The 21455-nt window shown below is 36.7% G+C and overlaps 2 protein-coding genes across 3 annotated transcripts in view; one reads left to right on the forward strand and one right to left on the reverse strand.

The window, feature by feature from the left end:
• Window positions 1-1956, reverse strand: part of LOC139123670 (steroid 17-alpha-hydroxylase/17,20 lyase-like) — a 36094-nt gene extending 34138 nt beyond the window's left edge. Inside the window, exon 1 of one of the 2 annotated variants that reach the window (XM_070689842.1) lies at window positions 1875-1956. The gene's annotated coding sequence lies outside the window, so the exon portion shown is untranslated. Of the gene's footprint in view, window positions 1-15; window positions 70-1874 lie in introns of those variants that run through there. The other variant, XM_070689841.1, reaches the window with a different exon arrangement.
• A 2514-nt stretch (window positions 1957-4470) lies between these two features.
• Window positions 4471-16291, forward strand: LOC139123672 (acetylcholinesterase-like). Its single transcript, XM_070689844.1, has 8 exons — window positions 4471-4953; window positions 7091-7247; window positions 8128-8205; window positions 8371-8489; window positions 10417-10596; window positions 11240-11880; window positions 13284-13471; window positions 14294-16291. The coding sequence occupies exons 1-8, from the start codon at window positions 4588-4590 to the stop codon at window positions 14365-14367; spliced, it is 1803 nt and encodes a 600-aa protein (XP_070545945.1). The 5' UTR covers window positions 4471-4587; the 3' UTR covers window positions 14368-16291.
• Window positions 16292-21455: the final 5164 nt, after the last annotated feature.

Genomic DNA, 21455 nt, shown 5'->3' on the forward strand with positions numbered 1-21455 from the left:
ATAGGCGATACTCACACGGCATGCACCTTCCAAACCGTCACCGGTAAGCCGTCTATTCACCTTCCGGTACTTAGATAACGTTTGAACGTTCACAAAAATATATGTTATGTAACAGAGGGTGGCAAAAATACAGAGATCTATAATAGGTTGACACTGAACAAATAAATCTGCGATATTCGCGATTTATCCAACCGGGACTCATTGAGGAGTTATTACTGATTCATTTACTGAAATCTACTAAAATTCTAACGACAGTAAAAATATATTCACTTTCAAAGAGGCCCCTTCGAATTTTGGGTATTTATTATGTCGTCTGCGGCAGCGAATCTTACGGTCACTTGTGTTTGTGAATACACAACTGCTAAATTGAGGGAAAGAGTAGAGGCTTTATTGAAGAAAGAGGAACGTAAACATCTACAAAGTTATTTAATGAAATTTAAATTTAATGCCAATGAAAATTTCAAATGCAATGATATAGTGGGTCGCAAATCAACTCACCGATCGGGCACAGTATGTCAGATTTCGTTCTTTGTCATCGGAAAATACATATTCAAGTACACCTTAGGGTACTGTGCTTTCTCCAATTTTATTTACCTTGTATACTGCCGGTTGTAGAGTGACAGAAATGACATGTCCTGTGGTAAAGTTTGCAGATGACTGTGCCATGTTGGGTTTGATTGGTAACGATGACTAACTCAAGTTACTTCTTTGAAATTGAGTATTTCGCTGACTATTGTGATAGAAATTACTTGGTTTTAAATTTTAACAAGATAAAGGAAATGTTGATCGATTTTCGTAAGCAGCCAATTGAGCCCGACCCAGTTTTTGCAGAGTTGTGACGTACGAGTACTTAGGTATCACTATCGATAGTATATTATGCTGGCGTTTTCATGTTGAATTAACGTTGAAGGCGCTTAATTGCCGTATGTATTGTCTTCGAAAATTATGGTATTTTACTGTAAGGAAAGAGATCCTTCATTAATCTTATATTGTCGTTATCAGCAGTGTGTTAAGTTTTTGTATTGTCAGTTTGGGTCGTAACATTTCGAAGCAAGATAAAACTAGGCTTGGCAAAGTCATAAAGAAGGCTGAAACAGTCATCGGAATTTCACAGCGTCAAGTTGATCTTATCTACGATGACCAACTTGATAACAAATTGAGTTTTATCTTGACCGACAAGACATCCTCTACATAACGACTTCGTCCATTAAAGAGGCACTCCCACTTGCTAACATTTTTAAAACACATTTTTAATGCCAACGGTCGATGTTTGACATGGCGACTGGGCGCGGATCGCGAGATATCAATAAAAACATGTCATTTTCCGAGCGTATTTTTCACATCCCGAAGTTTTACGATCGTTTTTTATTTTGACCCGATATCCCCCGAAGGTTTGTTGTTGTGCTGATTAACGATATTCCAGGGAGTCTATGATAAGTTCGAACGACGCAATGAATTTACTTCCCACTGCAAAGACTTTATATACAGCATTATGCCTTTACCTCAGTTAAGTTTTTTTTTAAATATTCTCCTTATGAGTTTGTTTTTAGAACTGGTGTCGGTCCAACTACAGTAGCAGGTACTAGGTGGCAATGAAACTTGGTCTTGAGAGTAGTATTGAGCGGATGAAAAAACAAGACTCTGTTCCAAAATAGAGCTTATTTCTAAAACTTCGACGTTTTGATTCCACACAGGGAATCTTCATCAGGAATCTAAAAAACAACAAAATTACAGTGAATATGGGACTAGTAAAAACGAAAACGAGCAACACTGGCGTAAAACCATTTAAAAACTATTCGAAGAACTGAGTTGTTGGTTTATAAAAGGATAGCTAAAAATCTGTACAGACGAGAAGAAAAAAGTTTTGAACTTACAAACAGACGACGAGTGAACACTCAGTCTTAAAGTAGCGATGTTGACCGGCCGGATCGTACAAAGCCGATGGCGCGAAATACAATGAAGGGAGGGCTCCCCAGAACAAACAACTTACAGACATGAGGAAAGGACTCCCTAGCTGTAGGTGAAGCGGATTTGAAAACCTATAGGAACTGTAATTTATTTACCAGTCCTTTTTATTGATGCCGTTGGGTGACAGAGTACCAAGCTTATGAATGAAATGAAGTTCAAGCTGCTTTCTTATTTTATCTGCTTTTGAATACACTTTACAAAGACCAGAGAAACGAAAATTATTGATGTTGTGCCCGGGTTCATGAAAATGGTTGGCTACTAGAGTATGTTTATGAGTTCTGATACTGTATAAATGTTCATTAATTCTAGTACGGAGTTCACGTTTCGTTTCGCCTATGTATAATTTGTTACACTATTAGCCGCCTCCGATGATTACATTCTGTCGTCTACCACACAGTACGTGTACTTCGCGGCGCGCGTGGTATGCGTCTATGCATACAACGCGGCGGCCGCTATTTATCAACTGCAATAACTATGCTAGTCACCAATGCGAATTCTGGTGAAATCAGCAAAAAATGTTTTTCGTTTTTTCGCCAAGTCAGTAAGACTCAGCTTTCTCCCAAAGGGGATCACTGACGCCAGTGGTACTGTGGCGTACAGCAGCCTCAGCGTAGATTCGTACTCCATAGCTTAGTTGACAATGGCCCCAGTGCCGAACGTTCGATGTTCGGAAGCTGAATTTAGGTGGGCCACCGGAATTCAAACTTTTACTTTTTTGAAAACATGTTGTTCGCAAAGATTATTTATTTTAAAGTTCAAAGAAAACAAGACACTAAAATGTAATTTACTATAAAAGTTCTCAAATGTTTTTATAAAAGCAATGATTCAGAGGACTCAACAGTTAATCAAATTAGGGTGTGCGTCATTATTTGTTGATAAGTTCAACAAATTTCAGAGCGGAGTACCTTTCAAGCTCTCGCCACTTGATTGTCAATGTTTCGGTGAGTTTATGGCCTGGTAGTAGTTGTGCTCGCAGGTAGATCTGTAGGCTTCGCGGCACCAGTTCTTCGTGTAGGCACCTTTGCCAATTGCTGCTCCATTGTGTTTTTTTTTCCTGTCTATGTATAGCTTACGTAACTTGTTTCTTGTTCTTTTTAGTTTGATGAAAATTTCACTACAGACTCTGTTTGGGTTTGAAAGCGTCAAGTCGAGTGACTTACTTCGTGCGTTTCTGGAATTTAGCTGTGCTTCTAACACCGTTGAATGGTTTTGAGTAAAACATGACATGAAAGAACTGGTAGGAAAACTTTGATGAAGGCCACCGCGTTCTCTTCGTATGGGTATAGGGAATTGCTGAAAATATGTCCGTAACCTTTGAGCTTGGAAAGTGTATGACCATTTTAAGCAGTTACAATGATCAAAATTTAAATATTCGGATGTGTAGATTACCTATTGCATTATTAAAAGACAATGACTATTGACTTTTTGTTAACAGCAGTCGGTAGTTCAATTCTATGGGTTAAAATCCTTTTGTAGAATATTTCCTGTCAGCCTTTGTTTGCACACAATGAACTCTGGAAGTGACCACCATGGAATCCGATTTATTATGGTTGTTATCGACTCTTCAATTCAGTTCTATTTAATTCAAATATTTCATTTTCTGTTGATAAAAAGGACAATTAAGTTGTAAACTGCATGCACTAAAACATGCATGATATGCGATTTTCCCTGACACTGAAATTAGTGTCAACGATGTCCCGAGTTCGCTTGAAAATGCAGCAGGAGAAATACGCAAATTTATGTGTGTGAACTAAGAAGGAATTTGAAAACTTTTGCCAGGTTCTTAACAATCTTATCTGCTTCAAAAGTCTTTCTCTGAAAAGTGACAATGTTAGTGATTGTAGTGCAGAACATTTTAGGAATGGGGTGTGACTGAGCTAGCACATCTGGATTTCAGTCACAACAACATTGAAGTTGCTGGTCTTAGTAGCTTTAAAAATTTTTATAGCTAAGACATCTTAATCTCAGTCACATTGAACTTGACAAAGAAGGTGCAAAGGGGTTCAGTACAGTGATAAAAAATATGACTTGTCTTAGCCTAGAAGCCCTTGATATCAGTCACACTAACATTGAAGATATAGTTGCTAAGAGTCTCGGTGTCGATCTGCAAGTATTGACGGTGATAAAAGTCCTAATTCTGAGCAACAATAAACCCAGCGAAAGGGGTATTGGGTCATTTGCAAGTGCACCGCAAATTCAGATTTGAAGACAGCATAGTTCTGATTTTACTGAGTCGAGTAGTTGCCTGAACGCAAGGGGACACCCCACCCCCTGAATTTGGCTGCTGGTGCGCAGCTAGCTCGGAAAATTATATCTAAATGGTCCATTGTCACCATTCACCGCTACTTTGGGAGTCTATTGGGTATATTTCATTGATAACGGTAATAGCCAGCCAATTGGATGCAGATATGGACTTAAGAGTTTGAATACAAATGGACACACGCGGTGATTTTGACATGTTGTAGGTCCAGACACAAAAGCTGTTTTCGGTGATGTCAATGGGTATATATGAATGCAAGTTTAGGGCATGCATAAACGGAAGCACACTGCACCTTACATATTTCTGACCTTATTTAACAAGCACAGAACAGACAGGCGGTATATTTTGGAGGCCAAAAAATGGCTTTCTACGGGGTGCACTGTCGTGTTGCTGTCTTCCTTTCTGTCCTGTGTTTCGTCTTCGCTGACGATCCAATGGTTGAAATCGCTTCGGGAAAACTGGTTGGCAAGTCTGAGACATTCTGGCACCCGGACGTAAACATCAATCGTACCATTCACATCTATGAAGGGATACCCTACGCCGAACCACCAGTCGGTGACCTTAGATTTCGTCCACCTCAGTCGAAAGTGGGCTGGGATGGGGTGTATCGGGCAACGAACTTTGGATCGGCCTGTATTCAAGCTATCGATCCCCTTGAAGAAATGTCAGGGACACTGAGCGAGGACTGTCTCTTCCTGAACGTATACGTACCTGTGACACACAATGTGAGTGGTGTTTTTTTTTTCATGTTAAGGTAGGATGCACCGTGGGAACAGATAATCGAGTCTCACACTTTCACAAATTCTTTTCTGCTACACCACTTGTGGGGGTTCATTTTAAAGCTGTTTGTGTCAGTAAACTATTAACCATCTTAGTTTTTCGAAATTCGAATATTTCATTTTTCTCCATAGAGTTAACACAGGCGTGGCGGCCATTTTGAATTTTAGATATCGGTAAATCTTAATTCTGCATGGTGACCCCCGCTTTACATTCTTAATTTTGAGAGAGAAAAATTGAAAGATTCCTTAAGGAAATTTGAGCAAAAGTTTAAGTATTTCACTTTCGAGGCACACACTGCCTTTATCTCACATTTGGTATGTGTAGAGAAACCAAAATGTAAGTCAGCGGCGTATGTATGTATGTATGTATGTATGTATGTATGTATGTATGTATGTATGTATGTATGTATGTATGTATGTATGTATGTATGTATGTATGTATGTACCGGTATGTATGTATGTATGTATGTATGTATGTATGTATGTATGTATGTATGTATGTATGTATGTATGTATGTATGTATGTATGTATGTATGTGGATAGGGTTGGCCTCTGTCAGGTTTTTTTTTTCAAATTTTGGTGAATTTGTCATAGTTGTATATATTTAAGTCAAACTTTCCCATTTTGGTGATTTTCTCTAAAAGTTCTCGTTGAATTGCTATGGGACTTAATTTTCTTGATTGTAGAGTCCACTTTTGTCTGATGTGTAAAAATTGTTGTGAAATTTTCATATTTCTTTTTTTTTGGGGCAATTTTTCGCATGTTTTGTCAAAATATCATTTCCTTTGAAATATCTCGCCAGATTACTTTGAAACATGGTATTTAAGTGCCTAGATGTAACCTCACTTACGTGTTGTCAAATTGCGGTGAAATGTTCATAATGGTATTTTAGGGGCAATGTTTCCCGTTTTTTGTTTTTATCAAAATATCTTCTCCTCTGAAACTGCTCGTCCTACTGCTTTGAAACTTTGTATGCACCATCTTAGGGTTGACTTCTGTCAGGTTTGTGCAAATCGCTCCTTCTAAACTTGGTATGGATGTTCCCAGGGGTTATGGTAAGTATTCTCACTCTGGCTTTTAATGTCGAACCTAATTCGAGCCAAGTGTCATTGATGCCATTTTTCAAAATATAGCTGAACAATACACAAAAGCGATTTTTCTTGAGACAATTTCAACATCTAGGCAGTACACAACTAAGAACGAAAAGAACACTAAAAAATTATTCAAAGACTACCAGATGAAGGAGTTTTCTGTCGAGCCAAGTCGGGAGACCGATCTGGGTTGTCAGTAAGTACAGTATGTAAATTATATACGTCTTAACTCTTAAAATAAGAATGTTTGTAACGTTGATGCGTGGAAAGTGATGAAGGTCAGATAGGTTGCAGTCTTGACGATATTTCAGCTATAGAACAAATGCAGCTCTAATTAGAAGCCTACATTTCCTTCGGACATTTAGGGTTTTGCCGTGTAACCTAAACGGTTCAGTAACAAAGCACAAACTTTACAGTTGTCACTGAATATGGGTCAGTCTTTAAGGGCAAACAGTCATCTGTAATCTAAATATGCCCATATATGGTCAAAGGGGCGTTCCTTGGTATTCAAAATGCTCGTGTGATTGCGCTGTTTTAAAAAAGCGGCCACCCGCTTAAAATCTGTGATTGGTTAGATTTCCTCTTTCCATGGTGACTGTGGCAAAATTGGAACAGGTGACAGTATACCTTTAAGGGTCAGGGTCTTCATTCTTGCCAAATCTACTATATGGAGACATAAGAGACACAATAGAAAGAAAACCTTTTGTTCAAACTGTTGTCAATGAAAATTTCAACCGTTCTATTACCAAAAAAATGACAAAACCAATGTCTCCGAGCTACTCTCATACTTGTCAGTTTGCACAACTATAGGTCAAAATATATTTTTTTCTAGGACACAACGGACCCTGGGTGAGACCATGCTGAGAACAAACTGACATTTGACACAAATCGTGGCCTATCTTTATCAGTACGTTTTTTTTTCCCAAATAGCTCGTCTATTCAGCACTCCAGATTGATTTACTTACTATTAGCTTGACTTAAACATTTTCAGACAGATCGGCTACCTGTAATGGTATGGATCCACGGCGGCGTATTCATCATGGGATCCGGTAACGCTTTTTTCAAGGGCACACCATTAGCCGCCATTGGTGACGTCATCGCTGTATCTTTCAATTACCGACTTGGTCCACTGGGCTTCCTGTCCACAGGTAGGGTGAACGCTATGAAGTATGTGTTTAATAATATATCCCTTCCGTCATATGTGACTGAATTGCTTGTTTAAGGTAGTATATGCTCGATTGTAATACAGTTTATCTTTTGTTCAAATTTTCATCAATGGAAGTTTCAGCCATTATTTTACCCTACCAAAAATGAAAATCAGGGGTCATCGTGCAATGTTTGGTATGACAGAAACAAATTACCTCACAATTACCGATATGTCAAATTCAAAATGGCCGCAATCTCTGTCTCAACTGCATGAGGTGAAATACAATTTTCGATTTTCAAAAAAGCTAAGACGTTGGAAATTGTTCTCACACCAAGAGTTTAAAAATCAACGCATATGAGTGGTAGATCAGAAAAGAATTCGAAAATTTTGAATGTCACCAAAGTACGATCTACTTTTACTGATGACCATGTATGATTTTTTTAGAAATCTCTTATGCTGTTCGATTTTACCAATATGTCAATGAATGGATGAAGTTAAATTAATCTTAAGTAACACGAAGTTACACTGATAGCGCATCCGCAGTAGAATTTCAATGTATTGAGAGAGAGAGAGAGAGAGAGAGAGAGAGAGAGAGAGAGAGCAGTTAAATTACAAAATAGTATCTGATCGATCTTGACTATCAGAAAACGTAGCTTCACTATGTTGGCAAGCAAAAGAGCAACCAATGAAGTACACTAATGCTAATGCTGTCAATCCTTTATCTTTTATTTTTTTTAATTTGTTTTAGTCAGTTAATTATTTGATTGTTTGTTTATTTATGTATTTATATATTTAATTGTTTATTTATTCATTTGTCATTTTTAAAGTTGATTTTATCATTCGGGAATTACATTAATATTACACATATATTTTTCTTTCAGGCGATGAACACGCGCCAGGGAATTATGGCCTGCTTGACCAGATGGCAGCTGTACAATGGGTACATGACAATATAGAAGGTACTGAACTATATAATACAGTGAATTCTTTTTACAGCTACTCTAATCAAAGTAATTGTGGCGTAACGTGTCTTTTACTACCTTACGCCCAAAGTGTTTTTATGTAAATTTGTATGATACTATTCACAAGTTGCCACACAACGTGCCTTTTGTTTCTTTGTACAGCTTTTGGCGGAGATAAAGACATGGTTACCCTGTTCGGTAACAGTGCTGGGTCATTGAGTTGTGAATACATGTTGCTGTCTCCCTTGATGCAGGGACTTTTCCACAGGGTTATCATGCAGGTATTTATTTTTATTTATTTCTTTCTTCATTATACTTCCTTACTGGCATACATAGATTTCAATGCGGAACAGAGACACCTAACGTAAACAACAATTAGACGACAAGAGGGAAACCCTTTGCACCAAAGCTGAAAAATAGAAAGTCGAAACTAAAACAGAAGCCAGTAAATGTTAGAGACAAACAGGTGTTGAACACCTCTAACACTCCCTCAATACATTAAAAAGGAAAAGAAAATGTTAAACGACAACAACAAACAGATAATAAAAAACAGAGAAAATGTCAGATAAAATTTAGCGCAGGAGCAAAATTACTGTGACAGCAACATGTTGTTATCCATGTGCAAGTGTCGGTGGCATTGAAATGAGTTTTAAATTTCTGCTGATAAAACAAAGTCACTTTTGATTGAACAAGACATAGACTCTCTGAAGATCTGATGTGGTAATCCAACTGGTTCCATAAGGAAACAATTCTGTTAAAATAAGAATGTGTAAATGATTCTGTTAGGTAAGAATGAGGTTTGAGTTTTAAATACTCGTTTACTAGATCTCGAAATTGGATAATTAGAATCGACCTATAGAAACACACAATGTCATCTAAATTAACATCATAATATTCATCAAAACACCTAAAGAAAAATATTAGATCTGCTGTTTCTCTTCTGTATGCTAGCGGTAGAAGGTTAAGTTCAAAAAGCCTGTATTTGTAATCTTAATCCACGTTGTGATGGATATACTGCATAGCCCTTCGTTACACCCCTACAAAGCCTTAATATTCTGTTTGGATATCAAACCAACACGGCTGTAGAGGTCAAGACGGTGTGAAATATCGTTTTTCTCTGGCTAACGCTGATACAAGAAGTTGTATATTCAATTAATTGTGAGGAAAATCAAAAGAACAGTGGACAATGTAGAAAATTGTGGAATATATAACCTATGATTATCAGTGGTGTGTGTCCAACTGTTTACAAGGAATTGGGGTGAATATAATAATGGCTGAATGAGAGGAAATCCGTTTAAATGCGGAATTTAGGTGAATCAACTCAAAATACCAGGAAATTACTATGGTCAAAGAGTACGATTTCTCGTTAAAAGAATACATTCGGTACTCAACATTACATCATTCTCTAAGTAGTGAATATCTATGATTTGCAAAACCAACAAGACGTATTCCTCTCACTGTAAGTGATCGAACGAGTCACAGCAAGGGCATTCAGAACTAATTTTGAGAAGTTCTCTTCGGTTTTCCTGTGGTTTAAATATATTTTTATCATTTTAAGTGCCCCTGCCTTAAATAGCTATTGTCTTTCTCTATTAGGCAAACTACTTGGTATTGAAATGCATTTTGGGTAAAATAAAACGCCGATTTCTAACCACAGCAGGGGTTACAGATAATGATTTCGTAGGCACTTTCAAAAAAACTGCATCTGCCATGGCAAAATTTATGTATGCTCGCGAAACAAGACACATTCATATTTTGATACTCTTAGTTATTTCTGTATAGCCTAAGCGTTTACTTTTGCTCCTGTAATGTTATGCACGATCGGAACTATTTCGGGATAGTTGGAGCTTCCTATTTTTCAAATTTCTCAATAATATTAGGTGCCCTGTAGCTGAACGTCTCAATATTACAAATTACTCATAAAAACCAGTGTGTAATGTACAAAAAGGGCAGATTACCTTACATTAGGAGATGTTGAAGACATTACTTTACCATTCGATTATCCAAAAGTAGTTCCGATCGTGTTATGTGTTTACCTTGTACAAACTCAGATTAACAGAGACTTTTATGACTTACTTAGGCTGCGAAATTGCATTTAAGCTGTGAGAATTTCAGCTCAATTTTTGCAACAAAAGAGCTGTTTTTTTCGCATTTGATTAATTGATTAGTATCTCATTTCATTTTATTTTGTTTCCCATTCAATATCAGAGTGGAAATGTGTTTGTCAAGGGGTATTTCAGCACAGATTCCCGTATGCAAAGGAAAACGGCGCATGGACTTGGTAAACTTGTTGGGTGTGAGCGAGAAACAACCGAAGAGTTAATTCAATGCCTCCGTGCTGTGCAAGCTGAAGATTTTAAAGATTTTATGGATATCATAGCTACAAAGGTGAGAATCACTTGTTTGTTCCCATACAGCGACCACTGCAGAATGTCATCCCACCTTGTACCCCACTTCTGCTGTATAAAGATTTTAGAATATAAGGTGAACTCCGCCTTGGTGATAATTATTCAAAGTTCCAAACTATACAGCACGTTTCAATCTATAATCGTTTCTGGTGTCTCGATCAACATTCAATAAGCTTCTGTCTATCTATCCATTATCTATCCATTTATCTATCTATCTATCTATCTATCTATCTATCTATCTATCTATCTATCTATCTATCTATCTACAGTAATACAAAATTACTTCTAGTACAAAGTATTGTCTATATCTGTACATATCGTCTATCTATTTATCTAAATCTATCTGTTATCTATCTATCAATCTATATATCTATCTCTCTGTCTATCTATCAATCTATCTATCTGAATGTCTGAAATTGTGTATGTCTGTGCGTCAGAGTGTCTATTCGACTGACGATACTTCCATGTATAGACTCACCAACCAATCCATCCATCCCTTCACCGTCAACCTTCTCATTACTTTCGCCTTCTTTTATTTGAATAAACCAACATTTGAATATTTCTTTGTTAAGTCCAGCAACTGATATCCGATATATCATCAATATTAATTTTACTCTTCACAGGATAAACTTGAAAACATAGTCGGCCAAACACTTCCAAACATTGCATTTCCTCCAGTGGTCGATGGCTATTTCTTTACTGAGAACCCATCGCGAGTTGCTGAAACGATGGCTTTCACAAAGTCGGGTTTAGATCTCATGTTTGGCAACATGGCTGACGAAGGGATGTTTTTCGTCGCATATGGAATGCCTGACATGTGGGAAGAGCCCAAGCTAACAATGAACAAAACCGTGTATGAGTCTTTGATGAGCAGTCTCCTTCCCGGTGCTCGAATGAAAACAGACCAGGCTGTGAAGGACGCAATCAAACTTATGTACATCAGCTGGGATGATGCTGATCTGGAAGACCTTAATTACGCTGACACCCTCAGCCAACAGCTCGGTGACTTTTACTTCATATGCCCGGCAGACGCGTCAGCGCGAGCATACGCCAAGGCCGGTTTCAACGTGTACAGGTACCATATGACGCATGTGCCAAGCAAGTCAACTTGGCCTTTTAAATGGATGAAAGCTGCGCACGCAGAGGACTTACAATTCGTTTTCGGTTGGCATTTCGTGGATGGAATGAACTGGACTATGACTAAAGAAGAGGTTGAGATGACATTGAAGGTGATGAAATATTGGACTAACTTTGCCAAAACTGGGTAGGTTGGAACGAATCAATATTTTACGATAATATCAATTATACTGACATATATTTGGTAAAATGCTTTATATACGTTAAGTATGTTTACATGTATGGATGTATATGGAACACCACGTTAGGGGTATACGTAATGTTTATCTTTGTATATGGAGACATATCAATGCGTTGCGATATGTAATGCATATTCATGCACAACAATGTACGTAACGCAGATCTTTGCGGACCAAAATGTACACTGTACTAGCGCATTTTTTGAGTAAACATACTATATACATATCTGACAAATGTACAGCATAAGTATGTGTCTATACTGTAGTGCATCACGCGTTTTGCCGAAAAGGCCAATCCATTGTGTAGCAGTCTGTAAGATATACAGTTGTGTTCTCAACGTCTTACGACCCTTATCGGATGCATTCCAATTTCTATAAAAGGACTTACTATATCCAAATATGGTGGTTTCAACTGAGGCCTAGGTTTCTAATTCACGACGTACGGTACCCAGTCGCCTAACAGAGAAGACGCATACAAAACCGCTCGGCCAAGTCCCCAATGTCAAAATAAGATTGGCTCAATGACCGAGCTAAATTGTTACAATTTTTCACTGCACCCTTCCACACGCTGTAGAGTTCATGAAGCACTCACGCTCGTACGCTCACTTTCACATATCGCACACAAACTATATCGAAGCGAAGCAATGAATACATTGCTTAAACTGAGTAAAAGACAGCCTCAGGGACAATTCTGTCCACCAGCAGAGCTATCAAACCAGAGTAGTTAATATGGTGGATTCAACAGGGTTCGAACTCACAATATACGGTACCCAATCAAACTTAATGAACACTCTCGTCATCCTTTAGGTCAAACGGGGCGAAGTTTAAGGTGTGTAAAATAAATTACACGGTCGAACGATAACTCACAGGAGTTACAACGTAGTTTAGCTAAAATTCAACATGTGTTGTTTTTTTTTTTAAATAAGTCTACCCTATGTTTTTATCGCCCTCTAATGGTCACGGTAAAAGAACTATCTGAAGTACAGGAGTGATTTGGCGCGTAATGTCAGAGTATTACATGTACAAAATCCCCTTTATGAATTTTAGCATCAATTCGGTCAATTTCCGAAGCAAGCTTATGCCATAACTCGTCCACTGTTGCCGTCATAATTTTACTGATTTTATTTACAAATCCATCAATTTAACTAGGCACGGGAAAAGGTGAAATTGGGTAATAACCTTAAAATATCTAATCGTCTAATATGAGTTTTTAAATCCAATTATATCTCTATTTGTCCAAAGGACTTTCAGGCTATGCGTTTTGTGTTCATATAGTTTAAATGTAATGAAATATGAATTTTACTTCCCTGGGAGAGCTATATCATAGAAACATATCGTTGTACATTTTCAGCAATCCAAACCTTCCACGAGACGATGCAACTTTTTCTGAAGAAGAGGCACGACATGATTGGCCGCTGTTCAAAGTACCCGGATTAGAATATAGAGAAATTGCACTGACGATGTCAAACAGACGAGCATTGAAAGCCAAAGAGTGTTCATTCTGGAACAACTTCATTCCTAAGCTGATGAAAAATACTGGTACATAATACCTGTGTGATTTATCTTTGTAATTTTGTCATTATTTCTGTTTTGTATGTCGACGACAAGTTATTGTTCAACTCGCTAATTCGCTCACTATTTAGAAAACAAGCGAGTGTACGTGAAAACGACATTGTTGTTTACAATTAATTCTAATTGGGACAAGAATTCGCTTTTCAACATGTACAACACAGTATATATATGTGCTGACTGAGTTGATAAGATTAATACTGTGTATATCAACATGTTTTTGGAGAAAAAAGGAAAGTAGTTGACATCGCACAGCAAATATCGACAAACATTACAGCTACTGATCTTTTAAAATAATCAGGAGATTTTACCTGCAAGCATTTCACTCCAGATTAAGATACCAATACCAATTGCTACTTTGGTAATATATGCTTGGGACACCCAAATTTCAATAATACTTTTCTTTGAACTTTTGTTTGCATTGAATTGTTCCATATTCTTTGTAATAAAGGGCATTTTCACATTCTTGTTAGTTTGAGATTAAAAAAAGAATTTCCATTCCCCGTAGAGATAACGCAAGGCCGGGGCCGTTTGTTTAAATCCAAAAGACCGGTAAATTTTGACAAAATTTCTAATCCTTAACTTTCCATGATGATTTTTATACTTGGCTAATCAAGATAGCACATTTAGGTAATAAATTACGTCTAATAAATTTCTCACATTTTCATTTGAATACATTTCTCTCTCTTTCTAACAATTGCTTAGTACTAGTCTATGCTGCACTTCATTGTTGTGCGCATGCTCAGTGACAAGAAAATATCTCAACTCTTGTTCTTCGTGTTCCATTTGTAGATCCTGCAATGAAGTGTTTCGCTGATGAAGATGGGTCAGGAAAGTACGCAGAAAGCGCCAACATTGAACAATAACTCCGAGCAATACACAATTGTTGGACTCGAACACGTCCGATATTGACCGACTGATCCTCAAAAAAAATTTTTAGCTATCGTTTAGTTCCGGTGCACTTATATAATTAGAGGGAGATTTTATGCTCGGTTGTAGAAACTGGCTGATCATTCAATATGGAGAGCTACTTTACATCCACATTGTTCTCAGATTTTTATCAGTGTTTAGATGTCAACAGTTGTGCTAGTCAGATTATAACATCACGTATAAAGAAGTCGTTGATGTCGAGCAATAAGCAATACGATTAGAAGATTCGCATGCAATAATGAAATTCAACATTTTCGATGTGGCGGCGAACTTTATACTCTTCTTTATAATGAATAATTCAACATTCGCTTTGAATTTGTCTTTGCCGGGATTATTTGCTAAATACAGTAATGAAGGTATAGGTTACCATTTAATTGCTTGTATAGCAGGGTTTTTGCACAATTTAAAGGTGACACTCAGCTGTATAATTATATACATAATGAATAGCTCAACATGAAAACTAGTTCATTTCATATTATTATGTATTTGTGTACTAGATATTTTAATACGGTATATTTCTAATTGTTGTCAGTACACATCTTTTTCACACACACACACACACACACACACAATTTGCGATAATAAACATACATAATTGCTTCCAACACGTCAGGCATTGCCGTTGCCTTTAGTCAATTTTATGTCTGGTGTTATGGATGTATTCGCAAGACGGGATGATAATGTAATTTAATGCCTTGAACCCAATCAGTACTCATACAATAGGGTAACCGTGAAGATGAATTCCACCATGATGACAACACTTTAAAAAAAGACCTTCAATTCCGCAACATTCAAATGTCTATGATATATATATATATATATATATTTATATATATATATATATATATATATATATATATATATATAATCTATAGTCTATATATATAATCTATAGTCTATATATTGATGTATATAATATATTTATATATACCACTATATACAACCAAAAATTATCAGACAGTTTTATAAAGCTAAGTCAAGACATCCTCAACTTTTTGAAAAATTCAATGTAACACCGAAAGACATCATATATAATATCAGACTCAGAAAAACTTAAGGTGTGGTGGTACCTGATCAGTGCTGTTTGGGGAGCCAAGGCAGTTGACTGCACTGTTTTCAAATCCCCGAAACAGTCGCCTTGGTAAATAACTGATGAACACATAGGAGATTTTGATGATGTTCTTTCTTTTCGCTATATTAATTGCTATAAACTAATCCTGCTGATATCCTATCTTCATCATTCATATGACACAATCATAGAGATTCCATAATGATCTATTGCTTGCACTTGCATGAAATTACTTTACATCATTGCTGTATTTATTTCAATCCGGGTGAACTTAAAAACTGTTTAACTACTTTTGAATATACATATATATATATATATATATATATATATATATATATATATATATATATATATATATATATATATATACTGTTTAACTACTTTTGAATATACATATATATATATAAACTACTTTTGAATATATATATATATATATATATATATATATATATATATATATATATATATATATATATATATATATATATATATTGGAAGGTATACTATAGATGTGGTTTTTGTAGGAATGTACATAGCATAATTCAAGCTATCGTGAGTGCGGAAGTCCTTGACAGTGTATTGCAATGCAATTATTTTGAAATTTGTCACTGGCTGGATACTGTCTCTGTATGTGTTATTAAAATTATGATTTCGCAGATTAAAAAGTACCTACAATTAATCTTTGTTCTGTTCTTCATTTCAGTAGGACCTTGATAATTTCTTACAATTGATACCAGTTGTATTCAATGAAGTGTACAATAATTTGTCAATAAAAATCAATTCACAGTGTATATATATGACTTTGCATTTTTGCTATTGGACCTCACTACACTTTCTGCTAGTTACTCGGACAGAGAACAATTTCCACTGCATGAGTATTTATTACCGGATTTGTTGTACAAATATATGTAAATTATCACGTCGCTATGGCAACATTTCCACAAAACATTCTTAATTTCTGAAAGGAATGAAGATACAATGCATATCAACCTCCACTTATTTTTTCTATCTTGTAAGCAAAGTTTTATGGCTTCAGAATTTACGTTGACTATTGGACCGTTTGGCAAAATTGAAAAGGGCAAAATTGAAAATAAATTAAAGCTCTCTGCCTTGTTATGTCACATTTTCCAGCTTCGTCGCATATTTATCTATCTGTCAGTCTATTTTGATTTCTACTTTTCTTAATGGTCCCTTTCCAAATAAGTTGAATAGGAATGTTACAGAAAGCTAAACATACAGATAATCAAAACTGTTCAATATTGCGTTGGAGAAGTCAGACGTAAAAATACATTTCCTATTGTTAAGTTGAAGTATTGCAGATCCTTGGCGGTCGATATTTCTCCAGCGATTGAAACTTGTGATTTGCGTACAAATTTTGCAAATCTTAGTTAGAGTCATATGTCACCATGTTGAATTTTATCATTTCATTTTCATATTCAGAAAAAAAATGTGCATGTCAAGGGACCAAAGCCCCTAGTTTCTCTCTACTTTGCTATATGGGACATATTATATTTATTCAACAGTTCATTTTGCCTGGTATGTAAATTGTAACTTACCTGCACATTTCATGATTTCCGAACTTTCTAGTAATATATCGGTATTTTGTAAGTTGGTTGATCATGCTGAAGGGAGGATCGTCCTCGATGTTGAGAAAAGGTAACGTTCCTGGTTCTTCTTCTAAATTGAAGAAGCACAGATTTGATATTGTTGTGGCGTAATTCTTGCTTTTTGTTACGGCTGTCTCATCAACAAACGTTTTACCCGAAACTGTTGAATGGTTTCTCGAAGTGTGAATTTACAATAAGCTAGCGTGCGCCTCCGGGAGTGATATTCTGACTCCCGAACTTTTACAATTCTCTTCTGATCTACCATTTGTGGGGGCTTATTTTGAAGTTCTTGGGCTTAGAAAACTTTTCACCGTCTTAGTTTTCCGAAAATCGAAAATTTTATTTTCCTCTATGGAGTTCACACAGGAATGGTGGCCGTTTTGAATTTCAAATATCAGTAAATATTGGGTTATTTGTTTCTCTTGTACCAAAATTTGCACGATGACCCCCGATTTTTATTCTTGATTTGAAAGGGAATTGTTGAAATATTTATTGGGGAAAGTTTGGTCAAAAGTTTGTGTCTTTCACTGCGGAGGGGCATACTACTAAGAAGCACAGATTTGATATTGTTGTGGCATAATTCTTGCTTGTTGTTACGGCTGTCTCATCAATCTGATTTATGTTCCGTTTAACAAATTAGCTGTATCGCTTGTATTTTCATTAAATTGTTGACAAAATAGGCGGTTCACTTGTTCTGTCTACAGCTCTTGACCATTTCAGGCTCTGACTGTCTGACTGTCTGTCTATAAATCAATCAATCAATCAATCAATCTATCAATTAATCAATCTATCAATCAATCAAGCAAGCAATCAATCAATCTGTCTATCTATCTATCTATCTATCTATCTATCTATCTATCTATCTATCTATCTATCTATCTATCTATCTATCTTTCTATCTGTCTGTCTGTCTGTCTGTCTGCCCGTCTGCTCGCCCGCCCTTCCGTCCATCCATCCATCCGTCCATCCATCCATCCATCCATCCATCCATCTATCTATCTATCTATCTATCTATCTATCTATCTATCTATCTATCTATCTATCTATCTATCTATCTATCTATCTATCTATCTATCTATCTATCTATCTATCTATCTATCTATCTATCTGTCTCATTCTGTATAGCTGTCTGTATGGCTGTCTGTCCATCTTACTCATTATTATTCTTTAACTGCTATTTATATACAGTAGGAGTAGGTCAACCGCAATATTTTGTTATTATTTATTTCGCTAGAGAGAGCAAAAGCCCATCCGTACATTTCAGTTGTTAGTTTCTTGTCCGGATTCCTTGGCCTCACTGTTCCACTTCCAAAATCAAATGTTACTGTTGTACGGTTCGCAGAAACAAAGATATATTCCAATTTGCAAAAATATTGAATTGGCGACATCAGGCTGAAAAGCGATGGCTTCTTTATGTAAAATATTTCACCTAGAGTTTGGTACTAAGAGTAATGTTACCCACGTAGTTCTATCTGCTATATTCTGTTGTCCTTTACTTATACTGGAGTTTTTTAACGAATTTTCAAAGATTATATTAACATACAAATGTTCGACATATAATAGCATATTCTTAGAACGTTGCATGACTGCTCTTTTAATGGGAATATTTGCAAAGGGTATTTATTTAGGATAATTTCCTCCAATACTCATTTTATATTTTGAAAAATATGTATCTTGATAAGCGAAATCTGTGGTGATACAATTCAAGTAAGCAAAACAAAGTTTGACGAGTCATTATTTGAGCATATTATCTGCATTGACATTTGGTATCAACCATAAAGAACCTCAGGCATTTTAAAAAGATCATGTTAAGCAATGACATAAGACGTATTTAGCCACATCCTCATCGTAAATATTAAGGTGGTATGCGCCTCAAAAGTGAAAAACTTAAACTTTTGCTCAAACTTTCCTGTATGAAACTTTCAACCATTCACTTACCAAATCAACAATAAAAATCGGGGGTCACCGTGCAAAGTTTGAAACTAGCAAAACAAATTACCCAACATTTTGTGATATTTGAAATTTAAAAGGGCCGCCATTCCTGTGTTAACTCTAAAGGTGAAATATAAAATTTTTGATTTTCAAAAAACTAAGCCAATGAAAGTTTTTCTTTCTTCAAGAGCTTTAAAATGAGCCCCAACAAGTGTTAGAACAGAAAAGAATTGTAGATTCAAGTGCTCGTGCATCATTTGCGGTATTTTCGTTAAAACCTTATCATTAGACACCTTACATTCCTGATTGGGGCATCAAATTGTCAGAGTAGTGACCGTTTTCGTGCAATGTCAACAATTTTTCTTCCGAATTTATCGCGCCAGTGTGGAACGCTATCTCGGACGCGCTTCCCCAAGTTCTCTGGAATGAGTGCACCACACACGTACAGAGCGCGCCCGAGACATGTTCTGGCACTCGTCCAATGGGTCCCTTGAAACCGTTCACCACTGAACGCACAGATACAGCCGCAGGGGATGGGGCGCCTTGAAACCGTACGTGTTACGGAACGGGCGTTCCGTACGGCTTTTTTAGCGCACGCAAAATTCCATTGTTCTCGATGGTAGATGTATTTAATATAATACATCACATGTTGAACCTTACATACATAAAATGGTGTTTTGCAATGCCAACAATTACGCTAATCATCTTTTATAAATTCGATTCTACATTTACTGGCAATGCCTTAGGGGCAACATCAAAAGTTCAATATAATAAATCTAACTTCATTGCTTAAGTTTGGCCTCAGACCCCCCCCCCCCCCTTCTAACTTAACTGACCTAAACTGAAAAACATTGTGGACTCATACCTTGTACTAATTCTTTCAAACGACGTACCAATGTACCATTGAATTAAATAAAACTTGAAAACCATTATAAAGTAACAAAAATACGAGTGACTGGATCGGTTTTAGCGTACAAAAAACAGCCTTGAAATCGTAAAATTTGCCAAAAAGACATAAAATCGTTTTTGGCTGCAAGGAAATTAATCTGGCCAAAACCCCCTACCCCCAAAACTTAAGCAATTAAGTTTTTTTTCAAACATCGATCTTTTGACGTCGCCCCTTATTTTTTGTGATATTGCTCTCGTTTTTACGATGTGTCAATGCGCTGCCATTGTTTTTCTGGTCCCTCAACATCGTTGTTGTCAGGTTGAGAATTCTCCGTCGTCTTTCGGTCACCTTTTGATGCCAGGTTCGTTCATTTCTAGTAACGTATAATGTTATCAAGGCCTTTCGGGTCTTTCAGCAACTGTAATACATGCACCGAGTAAAAATTCCGTACAAACGTACTTGTGAACTTGTAGCAAGGAACGTACTTTATAACGGGGAAGAATACGGTATTAAAATATTATCATATTAAATAAAGTTTTGTTAAAAGTAATTGTCAAATAATGAACTCGTTTGCTGATGACATTTGTTAAAGCCCCAGTAGCTGTTACTCTTAAAGTTTCTTGACCTCAAAATAATTTCCTATTCACTCCTGGTTTTTTTTCTGAATTTTACCCTCTGGAAGGATATGGGCTTTTATTGCCTTAGGAACCCATTCCTTTGTGAAATACTTGACGAGTAAATTTCAATTTTAACGGTCATTTTGATTTCCTGCCATTTTCAAAAATAGGTAATATAACAAAGGAAACAGAACATACAATGTCACAATTTAAAACATTCACGCCTATGTATTACACCGGGACTAAGTGCAGTTTATGTGAAGATTTCAACGCAGATATGCACAATATCCATGTTTTTTTGCTTTTCCGCATGGACCTACGATTTTACGTTGTGGCAAACATTTAATCGCAGTGCAATCTTTATCTTGTTCAAAATTGCATAGAAAGTCCCAGAGGGTAGTTAGCTTGAAAGTAAAATAAAAAAAACAATGCTTAAAGATACAGCTAGTGAGGCTTTAAAACAATCTTACAGAGGACATTGTCGTCTCGAAATAACCCCCTATATCTCCCTCGCACGATTAATGTTGTGCTTGTGAACGTTGTGAGAATAAATAGATGCTCCACTTGTCTTCCCAAGATCCAACCCTCCGACGGATGTTAGAATTCGAATTGTCGCCCTTCACGTAAAGGAGGGCCAGCACAGCCGGTGTTTTCTTGTCGTGATTTTCTTGTATGCCACGTATATACTAAAATTAAGAGATGCGCCTTTGAAATTGCACCTAATCCTCTGAACTTGTCAAAGAGGACACAGGTGCGGCCTTCAAGACGTCCTAGCCTCGATGCATCAAGCCAAAGTGCGCAGAAGGCGGTGTGGATATACCGTTCTACGGAGAGGAGCGAAGCGAGGCTCACGGTGATGTCTGTCCCTGCCGCTAGCGGCGCACTTAACCTTGATAATCGAATAGGGTCA

The sequence above is a fragment of the Ptychodera flava genome (genome assembly GCF_041260155.1).
Source record: "Ptychodera flava strain L36383 chromosome 23 unlocalized genomic scaffold, AS_Pfla_20210202 Scaffold_23__1_contigs__length_28996876_pilon, whole genome shotgun sequence".
Classification (NCBI taxonomy): domain Eukaryota; kingdom Metazoa; phylum Hemichordata; class Enteropneusta; family Ptychoderidae; genus Ptychodera; species Ptychodera flava.